The 27780-nt window shown below is 40.7% G+C and overlaps 1 protein-coding gene across 4 annotated transcripts in view; it reads left to right on the top strand.

The window, feature by feature from the left end:
* FKBP5 (FKBP prolyl isomerase 5) overlaps positions 1 to 27663 on the top strand; it is a 50367-nt gene extending 22704 nt beyond the window's left edge. For all 4 annotated transcript variants that reach the window (XM_081866628.1, XM_081866629.1, XM_081866630.1 and 1 more), the window contains 8 exons: positions 895 to 1037; positions 3867 to 3981; positions 12400 to 12556; positions 14467 to 14557; positions 17003 to 17086; positions 17576 to 17761; positions 20688 to 20927; positions 22275 to 27663. In XM_081866628.1, coding sequence (XP_081722754.1) covers positions 895 to 1037; positions 3867 to 3981; positions 12400 to 12556; positions 14467 to 14557; positions 17003 to 17086; positions 17576 to 17761; positions 20688 to 20927; positions 22275 to 22379 — 1121 coding nt within the window. In that variant the 3' untranslated portion in view covers positions 22380 to 27663. The remainder of the gene's footprint in view (positions 1 to 894; positions 1038 to 3866; positions 3982 to 12399; positions 12557 to 14466; positions 14558 to 17002; positions 17087 to 17575; positions 17762 to 20687; positions 20928 to 22274) is intronic.
* Positions 27664 to 27780: the final 117 nt, after the last annotated feature.

Raw genomic sequence — 27780 nt, forward strand, 5'->3', positions numbered from 1 at the left:
CCTCTCTGGACTCTGCCCAGGTCACACCCCACCCCAGACCCTACTTTATACTCTCCTTGAAAGTGTCCTTGAAATCTGATCATGCTTCTTGCTTGCCTGATTGGAAGGTAGAGAGGTGTGTAAGTGTGTGTAGAAACTAGCTTACCTTGCAAAGGTAAAATTCTCATTTGCTTTGGTCTTGCCCACTTTTGCCTCTGGCCCCACCTACCACTCCCATGTGCACCCTGGAAAGTTGCCTAGATGGCACCACAGCCCATGAGCTGAAAAATCTTCTCCACACATGCTTTCAATCATAAACTTTAAATGTGGTTTAAAAGTGAACATGCAGCCTGCTACTGCACAGTGTGAAAATCACAGCTATTTCACTCCTTCACCAGTCCTTCTGTAATGCCAAGGGCTAAACTGAACCCAAGCTTGATAATCTCTCTCTCTCTCTCTCTGAACAAACCTTGAACCTGGGTTCAGACATAATGCTAAGCACTCAGCAGCCATGGCAGGAGCAGAGAGGTGCAAAGCAGTCAGTTTTTGCACTGGGAATCAGCATGATGTGTGCTCACCTTTAAATCATAACCAAGGTTAAAAGTGACAAGTGAAGGCTGCTAGTGCTAAATGATGGTTTAACATTCCTTGTGTGATATTCTGGTTTGTTTTCAGATAACAGTGTACGTAAACAAAAATAATCTTCAACTTACTCGAGCAATTATCTGATGCAGAAGCAATAGAGACACACAGTTTAGTATCATGGATTTTGCATAACAGTTCGATTATTTGACTACTACACTGTACATGTCTAAATGATCACAAATTGTAAATGGTTTTTTAAAAAATGTGTCTGTGTCTTGCTTTGGTAAGCTTACTAACTGAAACTTTTTAATTGAAATTTCTTGTTATTAGGCCAGGTTATTAAGGCATGGGATATTGGGGTTGCCACCATGAAAAGGGGGGAGATCTGCCACTTGTTGTGTAAACCAGAATATGCATATGGTTCTGCTGGCAGTGTCCCAAAGATCCCCTCAAATGCAACACTCTTCTTTGAGGTAAGTGTATCTTTATTTGCTTATTTTATTTTGACTAAGTACATTGTTACCTAGTGAGTGTAATTTGCCAGTACAGAAATAGCAGATGTGCAGCACAATGTTTTATAGGCAGAAGTGAAGCAAACTAGCAATGACCATGAATCCATCCACTAAACTCCACGGTGTTGGGAGAGGCCCTGAATTAACTAGATAGGATATTGTCATGGGAATCTTCCGGTAAAGGCTAAAATGCAGTTGGGGACCACTTTGATTGATAGCCCAGGAAAAATACGTATACTTTTTTTTGGATCTAAATAAAGTGGGGTGCCACTGTTAATTCTGATAAGGCTAATCATCAGTCCATTGAAGGTGAAACTAAATTCAGGCAACTCTTCACCTCTTTCCCAGTAATCTCTCTGCCTCCCTATTTCTGCCCACCAGAATTGGAAGAGTTGGCAAGGATGCAGACAGAGGGGCTATAGCACACATTATGTGGAAACATGTTGAACCCCAATATCAACCAACCTACCTGTATTTGTTCTTTCAAAGAAAAACAGCTTCCAAGGGACACAAAACAAAAGGGAAGGGTACTTAATTATTTTGGTGCTTGCTGTTTCTCTACTTGAGCCCAGACATTTTGGACCCCATGGGGAGAAAAGCTGTTTAGGAGAGAATTTTAAGCTATGATTTGGAGGACAAGAATTGTGTTCTCTTTTTGCCTACTCAGAATCATCCCCTCCTGTCCCAAAATGGTGTGTGTGTATTTTTGAAGTTAATATTGTGGCCCTATTAGCTTTTTTGTGTGATATATAGCTAGCCCCAAAGCTTAGGGCTTGTGCAAACATTTTAAGGCACAATGCAAGCATTTTCACTCTTCTACCCTCTAACTACCCTACTCTTACTGCGGTAATGCTTGCTGTTCAAATGTAACAGCGGGGAGAACCTTGCTGACTGGAGAAAATCCTATGCTGTCACTGTTTTATAATGGGATATGCAGTTTGGAGAGTGAGTAGGCATAGGCTTCAAATGTTGGAAAATCAGCTTGGGGTAGAAAATGCAGATTTGAGGGAGAGTATTTGTTATCCAATTTTGTAACTCTTTAAAATTTTGTGGACATCATGATGGAATGGGAGGAGTTGTGATTCATGAATAAATTCATTAGCATTATGCAGTAGGGGCACATTAAGGCTCTGCAGGCTGTGGCAGAAGGTGAACAGAGGTAGACATTCTGGGTCAGCCTGACTCTCTGTTCTTAACATATGCGGTAATGACAAAGACTGGGTAAGCACTGAGTACTTTTTACTTTTTAGCCAGTGCTGGCTTGCCACTGTTCTCCACCTCATAGGAACTTAGTTTCTAAGAAGGAACCATCCTTCACTGCTTTTCCCAGCTCCTTCTTTCTTTCCAGAATACTACTAATAATAATACAGTGGTACCTCAGGTTAAGAACTTAATTCATTCTGGAGGTCCGTTCTTAACCTGAAACTGTTCTTAACCTGAGGTACCACTTTAGCTAATGGGGCTTCCCGCTGCCACTGCGCCGCCGGAGCACAATTTCTGTTCTCATCCTGAAGCAAAGTTTTTAACCCGAGGGTTAGCGGAGTCTGTAACCTGAATTGTCTATAACCTGAAGCATCTGTAACCTGAGGTACCACTGTAATTACTTTTCAAATACAGGTGGTAAAGATTCCTGAAAAAAGTGAACCCCACACAACTGTTTCCAAAAACCGTTTCCATTTCTCTGTATTTTGAAGCCAGAAAGTTGCATAGTAGCAAAGACAGAAAGCAGACATATGGGAGTTCAGTTGCCCACAGCAGGAGTCCTTGCCCCCACTCCTCCACAGCATTTGCCTTCCAATAATTATTTCCAAATTAACATATATATCCATATAAATGAACATATGCAACATTTTTGCCAATTGGTACCCTCTTGGTTTGCGCCCTGGATATTTGAGCACCTAGCAACCCTCCAGGGGGAGCAGCACAGTGATTTGCTCATATGCCTGCTGTGCCTGCAAGCTCTTAGTCACCTCAGAGTCATTGGAATACAGCCATACCTCGGGTTGAGAATGCTGCAGGTTGCGCGTTTTTGGGTTACGGATGTGCCAAACCCAGAAGTACTGGAACGAGTTACTTCTGGGTTTCGGTGCTTGCACATGTGCAGAAGCACTAAATTGCACTTTGCACATGCGCAGAAGTGTTGAATCACGTCACACGCATGCGCAGACACGGCGCTGCGAGTTGCGAATGTGCCTCCCATACAGATCATGTTCGCAACCCGAGGTCCCACTGTATATACAAACAAAACATCAAAACTGTGTCTTATAATTCTTTATAGAATGCAGTGTAGTAGACAGATTGCACCCTAAATCTGGGGGAAAGTTGTTTCCAGATTTCTACAATTTATGACTTTTTCTAGTGAGGCCTTATGCAGATAAGGTAGCATTTGCTATATTGTGGGACTTCACTAGCTTGCTTCTCTTTCTCGTTGTTTTGTCAAACTCTTTGTAGATTGGGCATATTTTGATCCCCACTCATTGGTTCTAAGAGCCGTAGTGCAGGGCTGGATTCACATGAGAACTCTGCTTGCAGTTGATGATTTTTTGTTGCTTATGGTAAATCTGTGTGATAAGGAGATGGCTATCCATGAGAAATATGGGAGCAGATGCTACGAATGGAGTGAATAATTCATATAGGCCTTTTGTCATGTGTAGGGTGGTAGTGGAAGCAGCTGACTAGAAGGATGGCCCATGTGAGTTAGCCCATAGATCCAGTGTTTGTGTGTGTTCCAACCCTTGTGGATTATCACACATTTGAAGTTTGGTCTTATTGTTGTTACATTATTTTCAGATTGAGCTGCTAGATTTCAAGGGAGAGGATTTATTTGAGAATGGAGGAATCATCCGCAGAATCAAACAGAAAGGTGAAGGATACTCCAATCCCAACGAAGGAGCTGCTGTACAAAGTGAGTGTTGGTTTGCATGCAGGACTGCAAGGATGTTCATGTCAGTTGTTTGGAGCATTTGAAATCTAGGGGTACTTTGCTATCTCTGTTCATTACCAGCTCTTATTCATAGAGACAGAAATATGTGAACCAACTGCCCTGGCAAACATCAGCTCCAAAACCTGTCCTTCCAACCTAATAATAATAATAGTAATAATAATAATACTTAGCTTTGTTTAGAGGATTCAAGTGTAATGTTTACAACAACCCTGTAAAGAAAATCAGTATTATTATTCCACTATACTGCAGATGAGCTGAGGCTGAGAGAGAGTAGCTTGTCAAAGGAGGCCTAATGAATCAAACCAGAGATTTTCTGATTTCACTGCTCAGTTGCTTAGCCACTGTGCTGAACCACCTTTCAACCATTAGTTTTTACTCCTGATCTCATGTGCCCAGATTCGTACAGCTACATTTCCCCATGTCACCCTATTTTCTAATATCTTCTTCTCAATTTTGCCTATTCCTTTTTTACCCTCCGCCAGGTACATTCTTGAAACCTGACCCTTTTCATCTTTCTCAGCTTAGTTATCAGCTTGAAGTAGCCACTTACTTCATGGGGTTCATCCCCTGATTCTTCAGAATTCCATGTTTCTTCTGTTCATGTCACAGCTGAAATTCAGTACAGATCAGAATGTGCACCTGCTTGCTGATGACCACGAAATGTTTCTTTTAAGGCTCTGACCTATTTAACAAAGACCCATCTAGGACTTTAAGCACTTTCAGTTACTTTCATCTGCCGGGGAACTGGCAGCTTCAGACAATTTGATTAACTCCATAGTTTTGCACACCCCATATTCTTGCAGGCTTTGATGAACATCTAATCTACCAAATATATGTTCCACATGAAGCTTCATTTTTCTCTCAGTTTACAAAAGCAATGGGGGTGTTGTTGTTTGAGAACGGTTCTTGTTTGAAAAGCTGAGTATTAACACTCAATAGGCTTTGAAAAACAGTTGTGTTTTTTCCAGTAGCACCTTAAAGACCAACTAAGTCAGTTCTTGGTATGAGCTTTCGTGTGCATGCACACTTCTTCAGATACACTGGCAGTGTATCTGAAGAAGTGTGCATGCACACGAAAGCTCATACCAAGAACTGACTTAGTTGGTCTTTAAGGTGCTACTGGAAGGAATTTGTTTTGTTTTGACTATGGCAGACCAACACGGCTACCTATCTGTAGTTGTGTTTTTGTTTTAGAATCTGTAACAAAGACCTTTCCTCTTCTGCTATCCAGTTCCTGCTTTCAGTTTAGAACACACCGGTTCTTTTTTCTTGGTAAATCCAACTGAATAAGCACCAGGACTACTGGGTTCTGAGGGTGTAGCCCAGGGGTAGGGAACCTGTGGCCCATCAAATGTCGCTGAACTACGGATCTTGTCATCCCTAATGACTGGCCATGCTAGCTGGGAGTAATGGAGTCCAACAACATCTGAAGAGCCACAGGTTCCTCACCCATGCCTTAATGGAAAATATTATAAAGTGAGGGCAGTTAGCTGCTGAGGGAAGGATTTGCTGGTAGGTCACCTGAGTTCTGAGTCATAGTAATCCTTTTTCTGTCATAAGGACCCCTGTGGTAATGACTGCAAACCATCCTTAAATTCTACAGCTGTAAATTTTTGGCTGCAGGATTTCTAACTGATAAACAGAAGAAAGCTGGAAGGTATAAAAACGGATAATCCAGGCTTTAGTGTCCTCATTTACAGTGTTCAGATCTTGAAGTTCAGTAGTAGGGCACATGCTAGGCAAGCAGAAGGCCTCGGGTTCAGTCCCTGGTATCTGCCGGTAGGGCTAGGAAAGCTCCTTCCTGAAACCTTGGAGAGCGGCTATCAATCATTGTCAGCAGCACAGAACTATATAAACCAGCAATCTTACCTGGAATAAGACAGCTTGCTGTTCTGGATGCATAATTGTAATGATAGTGCTTTGGGACACACCATACAGCATCCTTTATCAATCTCAAAACCATGCTTTGTATATGATTATGATTGCAATCTCACATAGGTTTTTCTTCTGAACTCATGTAAGGCATGTAGTGGCAGGCACATTTGTGATAGGTATCTAAAACCAGGTAGCATATTGTCAGTTTTATGTTGCCTCTGAATCTTTTCTATCCTTTGGGAATAAGGCTACCTATTCTTCCTCCCTCCCCACTTGGCTAAATCCCGGATGATTGAGGTTTACAGGAAATAGCTGTTGAAGTCTGTGGTTTATTTCAAGTTTAAAAACATGTCCAAAGGGGTTGTTGCAGGAACAGTAGGGTACTTTAGTGGAGTCTTCCAAGAAGCTTCTTTCTAGCAAGCTGGAAGTTCCCAAAGGCTCTCCCTCCCTTCCTCTTGGTTGGAACATTTGTGCCAGACCACAACTCCCACATGAGAAAAACAAACCAACGAAACTTCATTGGTAAGCTGCAGACACCTTTTTTAAGGTTGCTATTTGTATACTAATGAAGTACGTTTTACAGTTTATTATGCAACGAGTAATTTATCTGCCTAAGTAATACTTGCTTGTTGACACGGAATAAGAAAAGTTTTTGTAGTATGATCCGACGTGTGTGTACTCAAGTCCCACTGAGTTAGATTAGACTTCCTTGCAATAAAGTATGCCTACAGCAAAAGGCTTTTCAATTAGGATTTCAACTCCCAATGAGAATTCTGAGTAGTCATGTTCAGAACTGAACTGTAAATTTATTAGCAATTTGTTCTTTTCCTGATTAGTTTATTAATTCAGAAGTGTTTTCAGTATCATAGATTTAGTTGTGTGGTTCACGAAAATAACATGACTCTTAAACTAAAGCAGAGATATTAATTTAATGATTAAATTTATTCCCATTGAACAGCTGCTTTGTGAGAATCATGAAAATAAAGCCATCTGCAGCAGTCTTCAGAATACATGAAGTGTAACCCAGGGGAAATTGGGCACGTTAAGGGACAGTGATACCAAGTGCCCACCTTCCTGCCCCCAGTTGGTCCCCATATTGTCAGTAAAGCAGAAGTAGAGATGGGATGTTTTGAAGAAACTAAATTTATGTTTGCTACCTCTGTTTCTTGTTCTAGTAGATAAATGCCTCTGGATTGAGAGCCGCATTTCAGACTCATTGTCAGCTACTGTGAAGTGGAAATGTGCTGATAATTTGACTTGAATAGAGCAGGTTGGCAGAAAACCAGAAGAGTAGTTATGATTGCATTTAGAAGCCAAGCAGGTGGTAAAACCTCGGCAACTGTGCTTTAACTGATAGTGTTTCTGCTCAGTTTTAGTAAAACCCAATATTAACTTGGGAGCTGATACAAAGATTCCTGGCAATTATATTACTGCTATAATTAGAATGGGAGAATAGAATAGAATGCATGGAGCAGAACTGAAGCCTTTGAGCTGGATTTTTGTAGACAGTGTTATTAGCTTGACTGATGGGGCATAATTCACATCTCTGCTTCCTAAAACACAGGCTGCAGTTGAATATTTGCATTCCAAGTTGTGTTACAGCCCCTCTGCTGTTTTAATCAGAGTACAAATTGCTGTCAGTGCACAGAGTTCATGTGCCAGCCACATTCAGAACACAGTGTTCTGTGCTCTTCAAAACAAAATTGCTCTAGGCACTGAGAGAACAATAAGTTAGCTCAGCAGCTGAAGTGATGTTCCCTGGTCTGGCTAGAGTTTCTGACTGTGTAATCCAAGTGTAATTCTATCCAAATGATCTGCTTTAGGCAGCACTTAAGTAACTTTGATAATCAAGTTGTGGAGTTTTTCTGATATCATGTTTATACAATTCATATGAAATCACTTCCTCTAATAGTGAATGGGGGTTGTCCAAAGTGCCTATCAACTTGGAAGCAAAAGAAAAGCACCCTAAAATAAGGGACATGTTTCTGTACAGTTAGGGGGTTTCCTGGGTATGCAGAAGTATAAAAGTTTGCAAATCTAAACCCTCCAAAAATGGCTTAGTGAGGACTTTCGAGAACTGAGGACATAGAGATAGCAAAGTTCACACCGAATGAATCCCAAATACAGGAACTCAGGTTTTTTGCTGCTACTTTTTGCGCAGTGTATGATTGAGAGCAACTGAGAGAAAGAATATTAGTACAGTGTGTCAGTTAGGGATAATAGGGGTGGGAGGAGTTGAGGACAGGTTGAGAACCGTTGAGACATAGACCATGATCAGGCACATTGATCTCAGTGCAATAAATCATGATTTATTTGGGCGAAAATGAGCTGTGTGCCATGTGTTCCCTCCTTACTCTTTCCCTTGTGCACCCAGCTTTCACAAAGATTTCTTCCATTTCTTAAACTGAAATGATTTCCTGTATCATCAGCTGGGTAATGGTAGTTTAACAAACTCTGGAAGGAGCTTATTTGGCTGAAGACTGTTACTTTTGAACCCAGCCACAGATTTGACGATGTTGGTTGAAAAACAAAGGGAAACCTAGGAGGAGTTGATTGCATGGCTCTTTTCCACCCAATCACATCACCCATCTAAACTGAGCATCAGTTTGAGGAGGCCAAAGACTCCCATGTTGCTGGTGTAATTGGAATCCTTCCAAACACTCCCCAGCGACTTACCATAGGGAGCATACTTACACACTGCTGGGCAATATACTATATGTGAAAGAGTCATAAAAGAAGTCCTTAATCTCCAGAAATGCTCTTTTATAATGTTTAGTATTTATAAATCAGTTTTGCATTTTATAATTATATAATATTATATATCAGTTATATATTATATTATACTATAATGTATCATATGTTTATTACGGTATATTATTTTGGCTCAGTGACAGAACACATGTTTTACATGTGAAAGGTTCAGTGTTGGCATCCCCAGGATAGGGACAGGTGCATGCAGAGTTTGTCTGAGGCAGCTTAGCCTTCTGAAGTCTTGGGCAAGTGTACCTAGTTGCCCCCTACCCTCTGCATGCGCCTGAGTAGGGCTGCATTGAATTGCAGGGGGTTGGACTAGATGACCCTTTGGATCCCTTCCAACTCCACAATTCTATGATTCTATGGCTGGGAAAGACTCCTATCTGAAACCCCAGAGAGCTATTGCCATTCACCGTAGGTAATTGCTTCAAGAGCAGGGTCTCTTCAGTAGAAAGCAGGACAGAACTGAAGAGATTGCTACATAGGGAGAAAGTGAGGGATATACTTCTGTGCATGTCACTAGGACTGAGGTGAAGTTCACCCTTCAGAAATACCTGATATGATTTGTCTTTGTTCATGTGAATGAAGCTTATGATGGATGGTTGCAATACTGTTGCATTATGCCCTGCTGAGTTCTGGCATCTAGTTATCTTTTTGTTTCTGCGTGGTGTTCATGCTTGATGATCAGCAGACATCTAGAAATCTTGATGTTTGCTTTCTATGCAAATGGTGGTCAAGGGAGAGGGTTGTTCTGGTTTCTTTTTATTATTATTTACACGAGAAACTTATTTTTTGGTTGAACATACAGTGCTGGCTTAGGGGCGAGAAGGCCAAAGGTTTAGAAGCATTAGGCAAAGAGGTGGAAGTGTGCCAGGATTGAAATTGTTTCTTCACAGCCTGTGTTCTTTGATTTGCTGCTCTCCAGTAGAAACCTGAGTAGATAATACAGTTCCTGTAGCCCTGTGTGTGATGAATGACTAACCATCTACAACTTAATGAAATATTGCTCTAAATTCAGAGACTGGCCTGCTGTTCACAGGGCTGGTTTTCCAGCTATTATGAATGTTCTGGAAAGAGGCACTAACAGTGCTGATCTCTCAGCTGCCTGCCCTCCGACTTATTCAGTGCACCAAGTACAATGTGAGCATTCCATTCCAAGTACAGTTGAAAGGATGAACCTTGTTGTTCCTTGCTTTCTGGAGAAACTACAGAGATCTCTAGCTATCAGAAACACATAGCTATGTGAACCCTGACCATCAGCTGATTCACAGGGCTTTCATAGGTCCATGCATGAGACTTTACAGATGCCACCAATAAGCTCATGGTGGTGCCTGCAAACCTTCTTTAACTCAGCCATGTCTTTACCTGCCATCTTATATGGCATCTAGGGATAGGTTATCTCTGTTTCTCATTTTTCCAATCTTACATTCAGTTCTCCAGGTTTCTGTAATTATATTTTGAGATCAGCAGTTTCCTCTTTTAAGAAGAATAAAAGTTGGTATCTAGTGCAGCTTAGGTAATGATGTGAGTCTTCCATTCAAACTTTACCTATGTCACAAACTAACTAAATGGCTTTAGGAAAGCTGCTATCTCTATAACTGATATTATGAAAACTGGGCTGAGCTTCTGAAGCACTAACATATTTATGTGTAAGCATAGGAGATCATACCCATATGTACGTAACTTATACCAATAACTATTGGACAAAAATTATGGAGGGAAGTGTTCTGCAGCCCATATATAGGCAAAAGTGTCATTGACTTTTTAGAGAACTTTGACTTAAGTATGATTTTGAAAATGACTTATTTGAACAGAATTCCAGTGAAACAGCCCTGTGAGAAAAGGGAAACATGTTCAGGAAAATTCAGTTTCATTGATTTTCTCATTTTCTTTTTTGGTGGGGTTGCAGGAGCAGGAGGGAGAAGCAGGATGATGGTGAACCAATCATTCACCTTAAGAAACCAGGGTGCAAGGCCAGCAGTAACTGTTGAATAGCATTCCAGTGGGATCCCCCTCTGTTTCTGATTATATATTTTCAGAACATGAAGAGGGATGTGTGTGTTCATTTGCTGCAACAGACTAAGAGTCTTGTGGCACCTTAAAGATGAAGATGAAGAGTCTTGTGGCATAAACTTTCATGAAGTACTATCCCAAACTGGCTGGTATATATACACATTGTGGTTTGCTCCCCCCCCCCCCAATTTCATTCCCCTCTGCTGGTTTAGGAGAACACTTCATGCACCTGATGAAGTGGGCTCTGGGCTACGAACACCTATGCTGCAATAAATTTGTTCATCTTTAAGATGTGCCACAGAACTGTTTGTTGCATATCTTTCAAGTCAGTTCTTTTAATATCTGAGAGTGAATGTGTTATTTTACCTTGTTGTGTTCTAGCACTAAGTATCAAGTAGTTTTCCTTTAAAGAAAACTTTGTAGCTCTTATTGCATGTGGCTAGCAGATACAGCTATAACAATATTTGCACACTTTGCAATAATCAATCTTAGATTTACAAGTCAGCATGTCAAAACTCAATATCTGGATCCAGCAGAGCTGCTTAGAAACCAGGAAGCAGACTAACCATTATGTGTTACTTTGTCCTTGTTCCAGAAAGGCACAGTTAGTCCTTATGGGAACATAGTGTTTTTTACAGCACTTGTTCTTTCTTTCTTTCTTTCTTTCTTTCTTTCTTTCTTTCTTTCTTTCTTTCTTTCTTTCTTTCTTGGAGGCACTTATATATGCAAACAGATGTTCAGTCAGAATGTCCACATAGCTTTGTTAATCCAGGTAATATTTCTATTGTGCAGGTGTATTACTGTAATTTTACTATTTGACTTCGCACCACAATCTGGCCCAGTCACAAACAGGAAGTATAAAGATTTACAAATGGATTGCTGCACAGGGTCACAGAGGAAATTTTCCCTGCCAGCACTGGCGGAGGAAGAGGAGTGCGGGGGGGAGCGCACCGCCCCCGGCAGCGCGATCCTGGTAGGGTGCCATTGCAGCTCCCCCCCCCCCGCACACTGGGTGCCATGCCCCTGCAGGTGGCGTGGCATGCCCCTGCGGGCGGTGGCCCACGCCCCCGGGACACGTGCCAGCCCTGCCCCCGCCTGCTCTCCACACCGTGGTACCGGAGCATGAAGCTCCGCCAGTGCCATGCAGGTGCCCTTGTATAGCATTTTTATGCTGGAGCAGAGTGCCAGTAGCTTTTGCAACACTGTGTCCCAGTTTAAATACAAAAACACCAGTTGCAAGCTCAGTACTACATCAGGAGCCTACTGGCCAGTGCTAGGAGCTGTGATGTCTATGCAATGGCTCTGAAAACTGGGCCACAACATGACTAAACTAATTTATTTGTAGAAAAACTTTTACTAGACTCTGAAAACTTCAAAGACTATAGAAATCATCTGAAGTATTCAACTCTGTTGGCTAGAGGTTTCATTTTAGAAATGCATTTATATATTGATGTTTAATACATCACAGCAGTTTACAACAATATAAAGACATAAAACCAAACAATAAAATCAATGGAACAGAATAGAAAAATATTCAGCAGGCATTTAAAAGATGGCACAGAAGTCTCCTGGTGAATTTCTATTGCAGAGAGTCATGGGCAATGTGGCTTTGGGGTTTATTTTGGGGCCCAAATGCTGACAAAAATGTGTTTTAGCCATGAAATGCTTTAATGCCTGTCAAAATATTTGCAGTCAAACAGTGCTTCACAGTGCATTGTTGTTTTCTTTCTCATACAGTCCATCTGAAAGGATTCTGTGATGGCAGGATGTTTGATTGCAGAGATGTAGCATTCACGGTTGGAGAAGGAGAAGACCATGACATTCCCATTGGAATTGACAAAGCTCTGGAGAAGATGCAAAGGGGAGAAAATTGTATCCTACATATTGGAGCACAGTAAGAAACTTGAGATTTCTCCCGTCTCTCTCAATATTTTCAGTAGTTGGTGTGATAAAGCAGAGATGTGGAGCCACCCTCTGAATACAGGTGTTGCTGCAGCTTATCGAGCTGGTGCTTGAGCAGGGCAGCTGTGAGGTTGATGCTGTATGGATGTACTGACAGAGCCAATATTGTGCTCCTGTCAATGTTTTTACACAGCCACAACATCACCACCACCACACAGCTCTGTCCTGGTCCCATTCAGGTAAGCTGTAGCAGTGCTGGTTTTGGGAGGGCAACTCCACAGCTCTGCCTCACCATACTGACCACTACTGTCTGTCTCTTGCACATGCACACACTACATAGCTTCTACAGCATTCAGCTCTAATGTAAGCAAAGATGCATTTAGACATTATTTTTCCACAGGTTCTGTGGCTGTGGCTCCAGTGAGCCAGAGTGTTTTGATTGCTGGATATTGAACACACACAGTTACCCACAATGCAGAGCAGTCCTGTACAGTGGTGCCTCGCAAGACGAAATTAATCCGTTCCGCGAGTCTCTTCGTCTTGCGGTTTTTTCGTCTTGCAAAGCACGGCTATTACCGGCTTAGCGGTTTAGCGCGTTTAGCGGTTTAGCGGCTTAGCGGCTATTAGTGGCTTAGCGGCTTAGAAAAAGGGGAGGGGAGGGAAAAAACTCGCAAGAACTCGCAAGACGTTTCGTCTTGCGAAGCAAGCCCATAGGGAAATTCGTCTTGCGAAGCACCTCAAAAGACGGAAAACTCTTTCGTCTAGCGAGTTTTTCTTCTTGCGAGGCATTCGTCTTGCGGGGCACCACTGTAGTTTTTAAAAAATAAAATACTGCTGTTTGATCAGCTTTCCTTCAAAGTAAGGTTACCAGATTTTTTTCAATGAATCCGGGGACACTTTTCAACTTTAATGGATTTTGTATGGGGACTGATTTATAAATCCGGGGACTGTCCCCGGGAAATGGGGATGTCTGGTAACCTTATCTCAAAGCAGCTTCAATCTGAAAGGAAAACTTTACAGTTACCGTAAGCTCTGGTGTGTACATTTGAGTCAGCTATTGCACATGTGTAGACAATAGCTTTGTGAATAGGAGTTGCGGGATATAGGCAAGAAACCAAACAGGTAAAGTGCAATGGGTGGCGACATCACTGTCCCCTCTCAGGTATATACAACAACATACAAATGCAAATTGAAATGCAAGGGAGAAAATTACCTTGCTGTGCTTTAAGCTACTAACACATGCATATTCTGTGTTAACCTTTGTCGCAAATGAGGCGATTAAAATATGTTAAAGCAAACCAATTGTGCATGTAAAGTGTTTTTGTTAAATGATTTTCTATCGTAATACAGCTCTTGCAATTAATAGTGCCAGAACTACATTCTATTGCTAGCTAATAGTAGGAATCTTACATATGTCCTCTGAGGTATTATCTCTCTTAAAAAAATAAAGTAACATAATTCACATCTGGCAGATTTTAAGGGTTGGAGTAGAAAGAATTTAGGCAATAATTCCAAATATTATTATCTATTTACCCTTCTAAAGTTTAGTGTGATTATTGAAGATCCTAAGACATTTGTGAAAAATCTCATTACTGAAAAATAAATGCATGTTCCATTGAAGAAGGTATTAAAATTGAGTAGGAAGCAAGGTATATAATAGTATCTAATCTGAATACAAAGGAAGTAATGATAAGCCTAGTATAGTGTGTACAAGCTGTGTGTGTTGCCACAGATGAGTTACTTGGCCACTGGTTTCCTAGGCAACATCTGTTTTGTTTCCAGGGGCCGATGTGTAGCTACCCACTGTTATCTCCACGTGAGCGCAAATATTCAGAATGCTGAATTAAGTGCCTCATCCTATGCTGTTTTTGTTTAGTATTTTGTTTCCATGCTTTGTTTTAGATATGGATTTGGTGAAGCAGGGAAGCTTAAATTTGGCATAGGGCCAAATGCTGAACTTGTGTATGAAGTTACACTGAAAAGCTTTGAAAAGGTGAGAATGGGATTTTTTTTTGCAATTGTAAACAGCTATAATACACACACACACACACACACACGGCTGACATTTACCTACAATATCTCTTCTGCAATGAAAACATTTAGGATGTCCTGTTCTCTCTCCCCCTCCCTGCCCCTGCATGTTTGTGACAAAGCTTGGTAAGGCAGATACGTCAACTAAGGTCACAGTGTTCTTGTGAGTGTGTTTGTTTTATTGTTTTGGGTGGGGTCCAATACTTGTTCTGGGCTTGTTCCTTTTGTACTTCTTTTTTTTCCCTGGGCTGCAGACAAAAAAAATCATGTCCTGCCAAACAGCACTAAGAGGAGGGCAGGGCAGAATTGCCAAACAGGCTGTGCCCTCTTTGGGGTGCTGGAGAATGTACCCATCTCTGTACAGTATAGTAAAGGAACACGATGTACATAAGGTGGAGCTGTGCTTTTATAGTCTATACTGGGGAATGTTTGCAGGAGGAAGGCGTTGGTTTCTTCTCCACGCTTTCTACTCTTGAAAGATTTGTAGAGGTTTCTCACACTTTCATGACTTTTTCATCCTATCACACTTCCCAAGACAGTGTGATTTTTAGCAGAGCTATAATCATTTGTAAAGTGGGTCCCCAAGTTTAGGGCAGCATCCGCAGAATGCTATCTTCATTGAAGTGTCAGCCAGTACCTTTAATCTGGATTTCTCCTTACTGGGAAAAATCTGATAAATATATTATTATGCATCTGCAGTCATTGCTGGTGTGGAACCTGTTAAGTGCTTTTTGGGTGGGGGAATAATTTGGCACATGTGTGGTGATATTTCAGTGGGTAGCTTCCATTGCCACACTTCTGCTACCAGTTGCTCCCCACATGGAGGAGATTTGCACAAGCCTTGTAATAATCAAAACAAATGTGTAGTGCTGCTTAATGCTCTGAATGGAGGTGGGGAAATGTGTGTGCCAATCTTTCTTTGAATTAAGATGGTACCTCTCTCTTTGCCTTCTCCAACTAACATTCAATTTAAATGTAAAGCACCTGAGGATCTGTTCATGTTGCTGAGATGGAGAGGGGAATCTAGTCAGTCCTGAGTGTCATCTCACTATTTTTCCAATCCCCTCCAAGAGTCTCTTACAGCTGTAGGTAGAAGCCCTGCTGCACATAGCTATTGAAGATGATGGGTGGTGGGGAGGGGAAGGGAGGGGGGAAACAGCAGGAAGAGGCAAGCAGGAAGCCCCCCTCACCACTTCTTACTTCACCCACCATCACACTCTGATCCTGCACAAGACACTCTTCATTGAACACTCATCCTGGTTTGTAGGGAGGTTAGATGACATTGACTATTTATTGAGTATTCATTCTGATTTGTTTGTGAGGAGGATAGATGATGTCACATCAAACAAGAGTAATCACACACTTTCCAGTGCATGTTCCTGTCGCTTTTGGAGGGTTTGTTGTACAAGAGCTCCAAAACAAACTTATTTTTCTGGAATGTGATTGAATCCCACCTGAAAATAACAAGTCTGGAAGCATCATTACAGAGGTTTGGGAAAATGGCAAGAAGAGGTTCAGGAGACTCACCTTTGAGGTGAAGTTGCTCATTAGTTGGAGAAGAGTGGGAAAGAGGAATTACCTTAATTTATAGAAAACTTGGCACATGCCCTCCACACATTCAGAGCACTAAACATGCCTGGTTTGTTTCTATTATTACAGATACTGTGCAATTTTGCTAAATCAGAATTGTGCAAAACTAAAACTTTTTTTTAAGAGTAAAACAGTTGCTGTTTAATCCTGTAAACTTGCTGGGGAAAAGAAAGAGATTGAGAGGAGGGACAAAAAAACTCACCCAGCATATTTTCTACCGATCTCTGCCCAGTGGTCTGCATGACAAGCAGCAAAATAGCAATGAATATAGTGAGTGAAGCCCTCACATGCCAAATGTGTGTGAAGAATAAATGGATTGGAACAACCCATTTGCAAGACATAGCCTTAATTTCAGTGCCTTAAATATTTAGTTACTCTGAAACTTGCTCTTAATTTCTAAAGCCAGATGTAGCTTACCTAGTATCCTCTATAGCTTGATGGTAGAGCATGTGCTTTCTGTGCAGAAGACCCCAGATTCAATCCCCAACTGGGAGAGACTCCTGTTGGAATCCGGAGAGCCACTGCCTGTCAGTGTTGGTAATACTGAGTTAAATGGACACAATGACCTGACCCAGCATAAGGCAGCTTCCTGGGTTACCCTTTGTGTATAATACCCTCTGTTCCTTCCTACCCACTGATCCCATTGCTAACACTACTGCATTATGTGAAATAATATGTTCAAATAATGTCAAAGTTGGAAATAGTGAGATTCTGTGAAGTTTACCATGTCTCGGGGTCTGAAGACAATTTCTAAGAAAGAAGCAGGGTTTGTTGTCCTTATAATTACCTAATTATTGCTATACATGTTTGCTTTCAGGCCAAAGAATCCTGGGAGATGGACACCAAAGAGAAATTAGAGCAGGCTGGCATCGTCAAAGAGAAAGGGACTGTGTACTTCAAGGTCTGTGTCAACATGTCTAGAAATAGTAGCATCAATAATTGGAATTTCTTCTGATAAATGCCCTGTAGTTTAATTGCCAATGATGACATTTTCGGAAGCACTGTGACTCTCAAGCAACCCTAATGATGCCTCTTTTCCACCTCAGCTTCTTATTCCAAAGGTGGAATTGCCTGTAAGCTGGACTGACGCTGGGAGTGGAGATGGCATGAAATATATTGGCGGTGGTTTGGAGGGTTTCTGAAATATTCTTTCTAGGCACATGGTAGTCTTGGCAGAATGTGACAGCACCCAGACTATATGACACTACTGCTTGCCAATACTCTCCTGACTTCCACACTTTCGGTTCCCATTGAAACTGTTCCCATCTAGCCCTTTTGTATTGCTTCCTTCTTCTCATTCTGTTGCTGTTGAAATTATAACAAATTTCATAGTCAAATATATTTCACATTCATTACCATTCATAATCTGATCTTCTTTACCCCATGCTAGGAAGGCAAGTACCTACAGGCAATGATTCAATATGGGAAGATTGTATCCTGGTTAGAAATGGAATATGGCTTATCAGAAAGGGAATCTAAAGCTTCAGAATCGTTGTTGTTGGCAGCCTTCCTCAACCTCGCCATGTGCAACTTGAAGTTGCGGGAGTATACGAAAGCTATTGAGTATTGCAATAAGGTAAAGAGACATTTGGCCATGTGTGGTTTGGGAGGCCATTGGTGGTGGGTGGTGGTCATATCCTGCCCTATATCTCTTTCAAACAACCTTTGACCCTGATTCTTTTAACATATTAGAGACAGATGCCAAATTATCTTTTAAAAAGCTTGAAAAGGCAACAAACTACTATCTGATAGATTTAGAAATAGACCTTACTTTATAAATACTCCTGTGCTGATGGATTGTTGTGGCCATTGCCTGCAGAATACAACAGTTTTGTGGCATCTTGGAAGCAAAGTGCAAATATATGCAAAGAGTTAAGTTTAACAAATCCATTAGATGTTCAGTCCCTGTACTGTACCGTTTACACTGAGAGGAATGATTCCTCATTATGGCTGTGATTCTATACCCACTTACCTGAGAGCAAGCTACATTGAACTCGGTGACATTTATTTGTTTGTTTATTGACATTTGTAAAAAAAAAAAAAATGAGTGAAAGAAAGCACAAAGCAAAGGCAAATAAAAATGTAAAAAAAAGACAGGACATGTATAGGATTTCACTGTGAATATTCTGACTTCTCTACGATTTGTTCATGATCATTACAGGAGTAGGGCTGTCCTTTCTAGAATGTCCCTTTTGACTACAGAGAACACGAGTAGTAAACTGAGTTGGGAAGAACTGCATATGATCCTTAATGTATGATTCTTTAACTGAACACAATGCAGGCAACAACCATTTTGCGCATGTTCAAAGCATGCACGACCATGCACACATGCATCTCTGCAAACCCGGAAGTGGCAGGGAAAGCGGGTGGGGTGAACTTATATGCACCCCGACGTAGCATGCAATGACCCAGAACACAACCCCTGCACAAATTGGGGGTTGCTATTGCAAGAACTTTCTTAGGCAACACCTTCAGGTGTACATGTAATACATGAACTATGACAGCATCTCGAGGCAAATTTTTAGGGGTGCCATGAAACAGGGGCCTTTTCAGTTTTAATGTCAGTCACATAATAGCTACAATTTCCATAAGTTTATTCTTTAATACTGTCGTGTTGTTACAGCAGGGTTTATCTGCATTGCATACTGTTTTCCATCAGTTAAGCATGCATAGATATTATTTTAGAACGGACCACATTCTGGGTTTGGCTAGAAGTCTGCAGAATGGAACTGCTATTATGTGCTTTAGGTCTCTGAATGCAGCACACAGCTAGAATGAAGTGTTAAAAAATGAGCCAGAACATTTAAATTAGTAAAATAATTATACAAACTTAAGGCATGTGCTTACGGGTACAACTATAAATATCTGGGGTTTGTGAGTCATCATCTAAACATTGCCTGTAAGCTCTCTTTTGGGCCTCTGTTTGGAAGCTTTAAGCATAATATCCGTTTGCATTTAGTCACTGTATCATATTACTCTTTTTTGAATGTTCTATTTGTAGTTGAAGATGACTTGTCATCTACAACATACACATTTCCAACTAGTTTTGGAGACAAATCCATTTTGTAGATCAGTGGAGAGATTTCCACCATTTTAGTGCCAGGATGTTTGAGAAAATTACCTTGTTGGGTTTAAAATTCTATGCTTGATTCAATAATCAGTTACTGATGTAAAAATAAGAGCTTCAATAACTGAGGCACCATAGAAACATCTGATAAAAACATCTGGCATCTGGATTTGGATTTTTGATTAAGAAGTTCAAATGCCAAAAATTCAGGGTATGCAGCAGATATATAGTACGTGAGGTTTAATTGTTACTTCACTATTTTAAAAAAAAACAGCTTTTGTTACTAAAGTCAATAAATAAGCTGTATGTCTAGAAACTCAGCTTTGTCATTTTGATATGTCTAGTGTGGCTCCCAAGATTATTATGTAGAAGCACTTCAGCATGCGTTGACCATTTCCCCTGCCCCTTCCGCAGCTCTGCCCCCCACATGGTATGCCATTCTGCTGCAGGTTTTATTAGGGATGAAGTGCTGTATGTGGTGGTGGAGTAATTCTCTCTCCCCCACACTCACATGTGCACATAGAAATGCATCCTGTGCATGCACAGTAATCTTTGGATGACACCAGTTGGTCATATAAGAGACATTAAAATAAAAGGATATGCTTTGTACTGCTTGCATTTTAAGGGTTAAAGTCATTTTTCTAGAATATTACCTATTCCTGTGTCAGTGACTCATGTCCTTGCTCTTGAGCACTTAAAAGCCCTCTTTTTCATTGGACTTGGCAGAATCAGGCTTTTCTAGAAAACCATGTGACTGGGGAAAAAATGTTCCTCTTTTATTTTCCATAAATGGAAGTTGAGAATCTAGGTTATCCTGCCTCTATAAGGCAGTCCTGGTCACAGCTGTATGATTCTATATGCGGTTGTTGTTGTTTTTCTAATGTTGTCAACCTTAATTAAAACAAAAGCTGTAATAACACCTCAGCACAGGACTTTATGTCCAGCATACATACTCAGTTTTTTTTTAAAAAAATAATAATTATTTTTTGAAGTTGTGTTTTCTACAGATCAGTTTCATTTGTTCTGAGACATTAGTGTTGTGTGCACTGTTGGGTTGGAAAGAAAAGAGGAGGAGGGTGCATGGGGTGGGCAATGCTTCTATTCTTCTACTTAGTGTATGTGTGGGATTTTGTGTCAGTGTCACTTGTGTGGGTTCTCTTTCTATTCGCTTGTTGTATTTCCTTGGTGGTGAAAGAGGTTGGGGTGGCCTAGAGTGTGCGGTTGGTTGTCTTGGGTTGGCTGTAGTGAGGTTTGTTTATGTGTGTGAGGGGGGTGGGTTTTTTGGGTCAGGTTAGCCATGTTGAGCAGACATACTCAGTTGACACATTTTCTTTCTGTCCCACATCCTCTTCTTGAGTCCCGTTTTCCTCATTCTTGTTGTCTCTGTCTGTGGAATCATTTTAGCTATGTTAAATGTGTGGGTGTGTGTTTGCAGGCATTAGCACTGGACCAGCTCAACGAAAAGGGCTTGTACAGAAGAGGAGAAGCACGACTACTCATGAATGAATTTGAATTGGCAAAGTGTGACTTTGAGAGAGTGCTAGAAGTGAATCCACAAAACAAGGCAGCCAGGTCACAAATCACTGTGTGTCAGAAGAAGACAAAGGAGCACAATGAACGTGACCGAAAAATATATGCCAACATGTTCAAGAAATTCGCAGAGAGAGATGCAAAGGTTTGCACCATGCCAATATGGCCTCCTTCCAACCTCTGTCCAACTTTAACCATGCCAAAATACTGAGGGGGTGTGGTATATAATTATACAGAAATATTAACAATGCATTGGGTGGCATTCCACAAAGCTTTCTTGGCGTAGACCCAGTGAAATTAATGGACCTGACTTAGTCATGTTCATTAATTTCAGTGTGTCTACTCTGAATAAAACTTAGTGGAATACCACCCAGTATAGTTTCCACAGGTGGTGGTGGGTTCTTAGAATTCTCTTCTTGGGGGGAAATTAAGGTGGCTTGGCAGCACATGGAGGAGGTGGCTCAGAGTCTCAGGGACATCTTCCAGCATCCCACCACAGAGGGGTTTCCCCCCCTTTGTTTACAGAGGGGTATTCAGTCCTATGATGAATGCTCATTTGGGGCACAAAAAATGGCACAATTGAGGAGACGCTTAAGTCAGATTGTAGACACTCAGCCGTGAGCCCATAGTTGAATAATTTTCAGATTACCAATTCAGGTAGGTAGCCGTGTTGGTCTGACGCAGTCAAAATAAATAAGAAAATTTAAAAAAATTGTCCAGTAGCACCTTAGAGGCCAACTAAGTTTGTCTCTAAGGTGCTACTGGACAATTTTTTAATTTATTTCAGATTACCGTTCAGTGGCACCTTAACTATATAGCTCATCCAGGCTAATAGGCTTTGAAATTCTCTATTTCCTTATAGAGGTGCATGTGTGAAGCTTCTGAATCACAACCAACATCTATATGCATACAATATTGTAAGCTCCAGATGCATTTTCATTTTGTGACAAACAATTTTTATAATCTGAAAGTTTTCCAGAAACCCTTACAACTGCTAGCAAAGACTAATAATGAAATGAATGCATTCATCGTATTCCTTTTCTTATCTCTAGCAGTAGAGGTTTTTCTTGCTGTTCACCTCTGTGTATCAGAGATGGCTTCAGATAAAATCTAGAATGTTTTGTAAGCATTGAGGATTCACCTGCTTCTACCATTTCACAGTTCCTCGTACACTCAGAGTGGGGTTTAGGTAACAGGCAGTTTACAGAGGCATATCTTCCCGTCCCTTTCTACATTCATGTTGCAACTTCAGAGGTTGTTAGAGTTGTAGGTACCTGAAACATTCATTTCCCATGTTGAGTTTCATGTGCCCAACTTCATTTACAGCAATTAATGGAATGGTATTTCTAAAATACTGCTAGGAAGCAATTCCCTTTGCATATTTTTTTTTTTGGAGTTTAAAAGTTCTGAGAATCTTTGAATTTATGCTTTAAGAACTTCTGCTTTTACCTCCTCACTAATCTCCACATTGTGTGTTTGCTGTTGGTTACAGGAGGAGGCCAGTAAACCCCCAGGAGAGGGAGAAGAAAAGTCTTGCTCTGAAATTGGGCTTAAGGAGACAGTGACGGAAGGTGAAGAAGCAGAGGGCCACGTATGATTGTGCAGCAGAAAGACAATCCTTCTGAATTCTGCCTGCATTCAAACAGGTTTCTGAAGAACTCAGAATTCAACAGTGTTTATTGTAAAGGTTGTTACAGTAGGCGTTATTGTGGAAGCAAAAAGCCTATTCAGCAGCTTCACAAGAAACTATAAAATCACAGCCACTGCTGTGAGCATTCTCGGCAGTGGAACATGAGCAGAGCGACAGTATGGGACCACTCCAAGTGGAACAAATGGTTTTAACACACACAAACACACACACACACACACACGAGTCTTGGTTATAGAAGATTTTTACTGAGGTGGCTCAAAGAGAACTCAATCAGTTTGCATCAGTTCTAAAGGCAGTGAACAGGGTTCTATAAAATGAGTTAGCATTTAGGAGCTGTCAGCTGTATAATTTTGGCATTGCATTTGGTGTACTGTAGTAGCACCACATGGGTGTATGTTGTCTGTCTTAAACAAAAACAAAACAAAAGATGCAGCTGCTACCAACGCAAGGCATCCCTCTGGCCCTACTAGAACCATGTGGAAAGCAGTTTATGGCTTTGAAAGCCAGACTCCTGGGATCTTTTTCAGTCTGTCTTATATTTCCAATGGGTTTCTGTAGCACAAACTGGTTTCTCAGGGAGCTGAGCAGTCCAAATCTCACTATTATTTTTAAATGATTGTTTGCTGGAAAGGTCCCTGACCCATGGATGACTGAGCATGCCACCTTCAAGGCAAGAGTATCTTTTCTATCCCCACCCAATAAACTTCTGCAGGTAGAATGAAAGGTGCACCTGGACTGAGTCAGGAACTCCCTTCTCCCCACAACACCAGTTGCGTGAGGCCACATCTATATTCAAGTACTGTAGCCTGATTCCTTTTATGGATTTGTCTTGCAGATTTGTGGGAAAGGTATGCAGTGATAGACTTGGATTATGTGTTCAGTCCTTTTTTAGGGGCTTTATAGATACCTTTCCTGAGATTATAATACAGCGAGTAATGAAAATATTAAGGAAATTATTGCCATTAGTCCTATTAGCAATCCAGTTTTGTTTTCCCATCACAGTATAAGCATCTTAAGAAACAAAAATAATACTTTGGTTTTAAAATTCTGTGCTTGTTCTTGGGATTTCGATCTCAAATTCTTACTTGGATTTCTCCCCACAGAAGCTGTGCCACTGTCTTGTTTTTGTTTGCTTTATAAAGTGAAGAGGGTCCATTCTGCATCCAACCAATGGCTTTTTCGAAATGATTTTAGCTTAAAGCAGCGCAGCAAATGTTCACTGCAGATGAAGTATCATATCAATCTTCATTGTTTCTCAAAATACATAACAGCACTGAAACACAACTCCTAGAGAAAGATAATTGTACTCAAGTCCCACTGAAATTATGATGATTTTAAGTGCAAAAAAATGTTTCTGAGTTTGGGTCAGCAAGTTTACTGATCTGTAACGGAATGCAAACAAATCCACAGCATATACTGCTATAGCACCATTACAGACTAGGGCATTTTGCTTTCCTATATACCAGAATGACAACACTGCTATGTTTTTAAACAAACTTTTTTTAAAAAATGCTCTAATTTTAAAAAAGGGAATTAACAAATGTTTAACATATTTTCCTGTTAGTATCTGTTTTAAAAATGCATTTTCTTTTTTCCTATCTCTTCCTGGTCCTGCTGGAAGCATAGTTTTCTCCATCTCTCCTTTCTACTTCACTGTTTGGTTGTTTAAACAAGCTAAAACCTTATTGGTAACTTATTCAAATAAAACCAGCTATGGTATGGTGCCATTTCTCCTGGTGACATGAGGATGTCCCTAAACAGTCATTGAACAGGGAAAAAAGGCAGGTGTTCTCTTCTGATGGAGTTCAGCACTTGAAATTTGTGTGGTAGTTTCCTGCTGGTTATTCTGTCAACTTTAAAGGAAACTAAAACCCAGTCAACAGCCAATCCTTACCTGTAAATTGTTGTACATTTCTCTACGTAGTGAAAGTGGCTGAGCACTTTTCCATACCCAGATTTTGTTGTAGATTCATTTAGGTAGCCGTGTTGGTCTGATGCAGGAGAAATATATAAAAATAATAATAAAAAAAATAATAAAAAAATTGTCCAGTAGCACCTTAGAGACCAAATAAGTTTGTTCTTGGTATGAGTTTAAGTGTGCACGCACACTTCTTCAGATACACTGAAACAGAAGTCACCAGACTTTACTATATATAAAGGTCTGGTGACTTCTGTTTCAGTGTATCTGAAGAAGTGTGCATGCACACGAAATCTCATACCAAGAACAAACTTAGTTGGTCTCTAAGGTGCTACTGGACAATTTTTTAATTATTTTTATTATTACTATTTTACAAATTTTGTTGGTTTAGGATAGTGTGAGATGAAGGGATAAAATCGTACTAAACATTCACAGAATAGCAATTTGGCCGCATGACATAATGCTTATACAACAGTTTGCTGTATACCAAGCGTTTTGCATTTCTATACCAAATCTTAGGCTTAAACTCTGCTTACATGAACCAAATTGGCATAACAGGGAGCAAGTTCTGCAAGACTGCACGTCATCATTTTCATTTTTGTTTTCTATGATATTTACGTAAGCCACGTGGCTTATTGTGAAAGTCTTAAACTCGCCCATAAAAAACTAGAAAGAAAATAAAATCTGCCCTGGGGATGGGCTCTCAGTATGGGGTTTTTTCCCCAGATGATGTTGGTGATTTGCAGTGCTAGGAAGAGAGACCAAATTGGTAGCCTTGACCTTTTGCTCGTGACAAAATTTATCTGCCTCCAGTGATAAAACTGACTCAGTCCTCCATATGTTCTTGCTACAAATGCAAGAAAGGGCAAACAACTCAGTACAGTTTTTTGTTTGTTTGTTTTTAAAAAGTGAAATGGTACCAGGCACACATTTTATGTAGTTATAATTTCAGTTTTGCTATGACCATACAGGAAAGACTTTTCATCTAAAAGAGACCTGGCTTTGGTCCATAAAGGCCCCTCCCTAGTAGGCAGCAGCAGTAGAAGCTACTATGTTATGTCCTCCAAAGATAGAATTTCAGAATAAGGAGAATGATGGGCATGTAGTATTCAAAATATGTTCCAAGTTTTGTAGACTTCCATACTGTATTTTAAGTTCACTTTTGCACTCTCCTAAAACCTATGTCTGGGACAAGGTAGTCACTAAGCACAATCCTAACCATATCTACTCGGATGTTAGTCTTGTTAGATTCAATGGGATTTATTCCCAGGTAAATGATGTTAGAATTACAGCCTTAGTTTATCAGCCTCTGCCAGAATTCATTGTAGCCTTTCCCCCATTTTCTCTTGTGGCTGTGTCATGTGGTGAGCATTCCATAATTTCCTCAAGCAACCCTTTTCTTGGCTTAACTAATTCTTCCTCTTCTCACTACATCTTTGCTCAGTTACTCTTGTTTATCATCAAATTGCCCACTAATCATAGAACTTTGCTGAGGATGCCTGACAGTTTTATGTCTTGTGCCTGCTGTGGTTTGGAAACTTGAACCTCTAAAGGTGGATGTTCAAGCAATTTCCTGTTTTGCAATCCTGTAGATCTGTAGACTATTTTTAGTTTTATATCTGTTGGAACATCAAGATAACTGCATCTACCTCAGTATTAAGTGGCTATCATTTTGTTCTTGAACATAGCCATTTGATGTTCATTTCCATGCTCCAAACTAAATTGGCTCTTTTCTAAAATTCTATTCCACGCTGAACTAGAACCTCTGTTGTATTGTTCCAAGCTGTTTGCACTAGCCCAAACTCTGTAGTACCTAGATTAGGTTATGCTAAGGATATTCTTATAAAAGAAAAAGAAGTGACTTCTACGCCCTCTTTGGTATTTGGCATTGAAGTGGTAATTTTTTGCTTCATCAGAAAGAAAGGATCACACCCTATTATTAACAGCTGAATGCTTGTTGCCGGGTGAATCTAATTATCCTGTGCTATCAGAGGGTGGTGGCTCTCCTTGGCAGTAGGTTACTCCAAAAACCACCTTTTACCTGTTAGAATCACCTGCTGAGAAGAAAAAAAGCAGAATCAGTAGCAGACCACTTGCTAAAATGACTTCTTAATGTGCCAAAACATTACTGACCATGCACTGCCTTTTCTATTTTCTATGCTCCCTCTCTAGTTCTTGTGCCTGTATGGGGTGACTAACCAATTCAGGTGGCCTTTTTACTCTGCTAAGTCATAATTATGTATTCATTGTATCTGTGTTGTAACAGCGGACTAAAAAATCCAGTCACAGTTTGTATTAAGCCAGCTTCAAAATTTCACACCCACCATTTACAATATATTATTCTACTCAATGTCCACTTCAGATCCATCTGAAGTGCAGGCAATGCCAAATACTCAGATTCTTAATACTGTCTTATTTGAGGCACTTTTTCCTCTTTCTCTTTTGATCCAGAGCCATTTGTCCTGGCATCATGAAAACCTAGACATTTTGTAAATTTCACCGGTTTCCTCAAAGTCTTAATTCAACAGCCAGAATTAGTAACAAATTTAGCTTGACTCACTACCCCCTCTTGCTATTTTGTTTCGCTGCCATGATGCTCACACCCAGGGATACATAAATTTTGTGTGGTTACCACTGAGCCTGCCTGTTGCCCACTTGTGAAAAGGGGACAGGCTTGTGCCTGCAGTAATGATGGACTTGGTTTTCTGAGGAACTCAGAAGGAGTAAAAACTGTTTCTGAGCACCTCTGAACTCCAGTGTGACTTCAGAGATAAATACCTAGCACTCTGTCCCTTGGTGTCTGCAACTGCTAAGGTTAAAAGTTATGGGTAGGATTCAGCCCATGAGATCTGCCAGCAGAAGCCCATCCTAGTGTAGCAGGCCTTTCCCACTCTCCTCCCCTGTGCCTCCCCAAATTGGCTTTAGGGGCAGGTCAGGAGAACCCTCAGAACAGTGTATGGAGAGAAGGGGGCAGATTGTTCATGCTTGGAATGATCTGCTTAGCATTGCATTTAATTCCTCCCTTTGCTTGCCACAGGCAAGTTCATTTGTGGACCCATAACTGTGTTGCTATTTGTTTTCTGGTAGTGTAAAATTTTGGATGCAACACAATTCCTCCGAGTCAGCAAAGTTTCTGCATTCTGCATGGAATTTCTTTTCTGGCTAGAATGACCTTGCAGCTCCTAGTTAAGAAATCAGTACCTGAAAGAACAAGCAGGTTGGTAATCATCCCAGTGGGTTAAATGTGTCTTGCACCTTAATAGTTTGAAAGTTTTTCTTCAAATAAAACACAAAAAACAGAAGATGACAAGACACAGCTGTATTGATGTATTACTGGTAGCTGGAAAATGAAGCACTGTAGCCAGCTATTTTACCAGAGGTCTCATGTTACAACGATAGTATACAAGGGATTTCTGACCCTCTGTTAAC

Source organism: Podarcis erhardii (genome assembly GCF_964252035.2).
Source record: "Podarcis erhardii genome assembly, chromosome: 6".
NCBI classification, from domain to species: domain Eukaryota; kingdom Metazoa; phylum Chordata; class Lepidosauria; order Squamata; family Lacertidae; genus Podarcis; species Podarcis erhardii.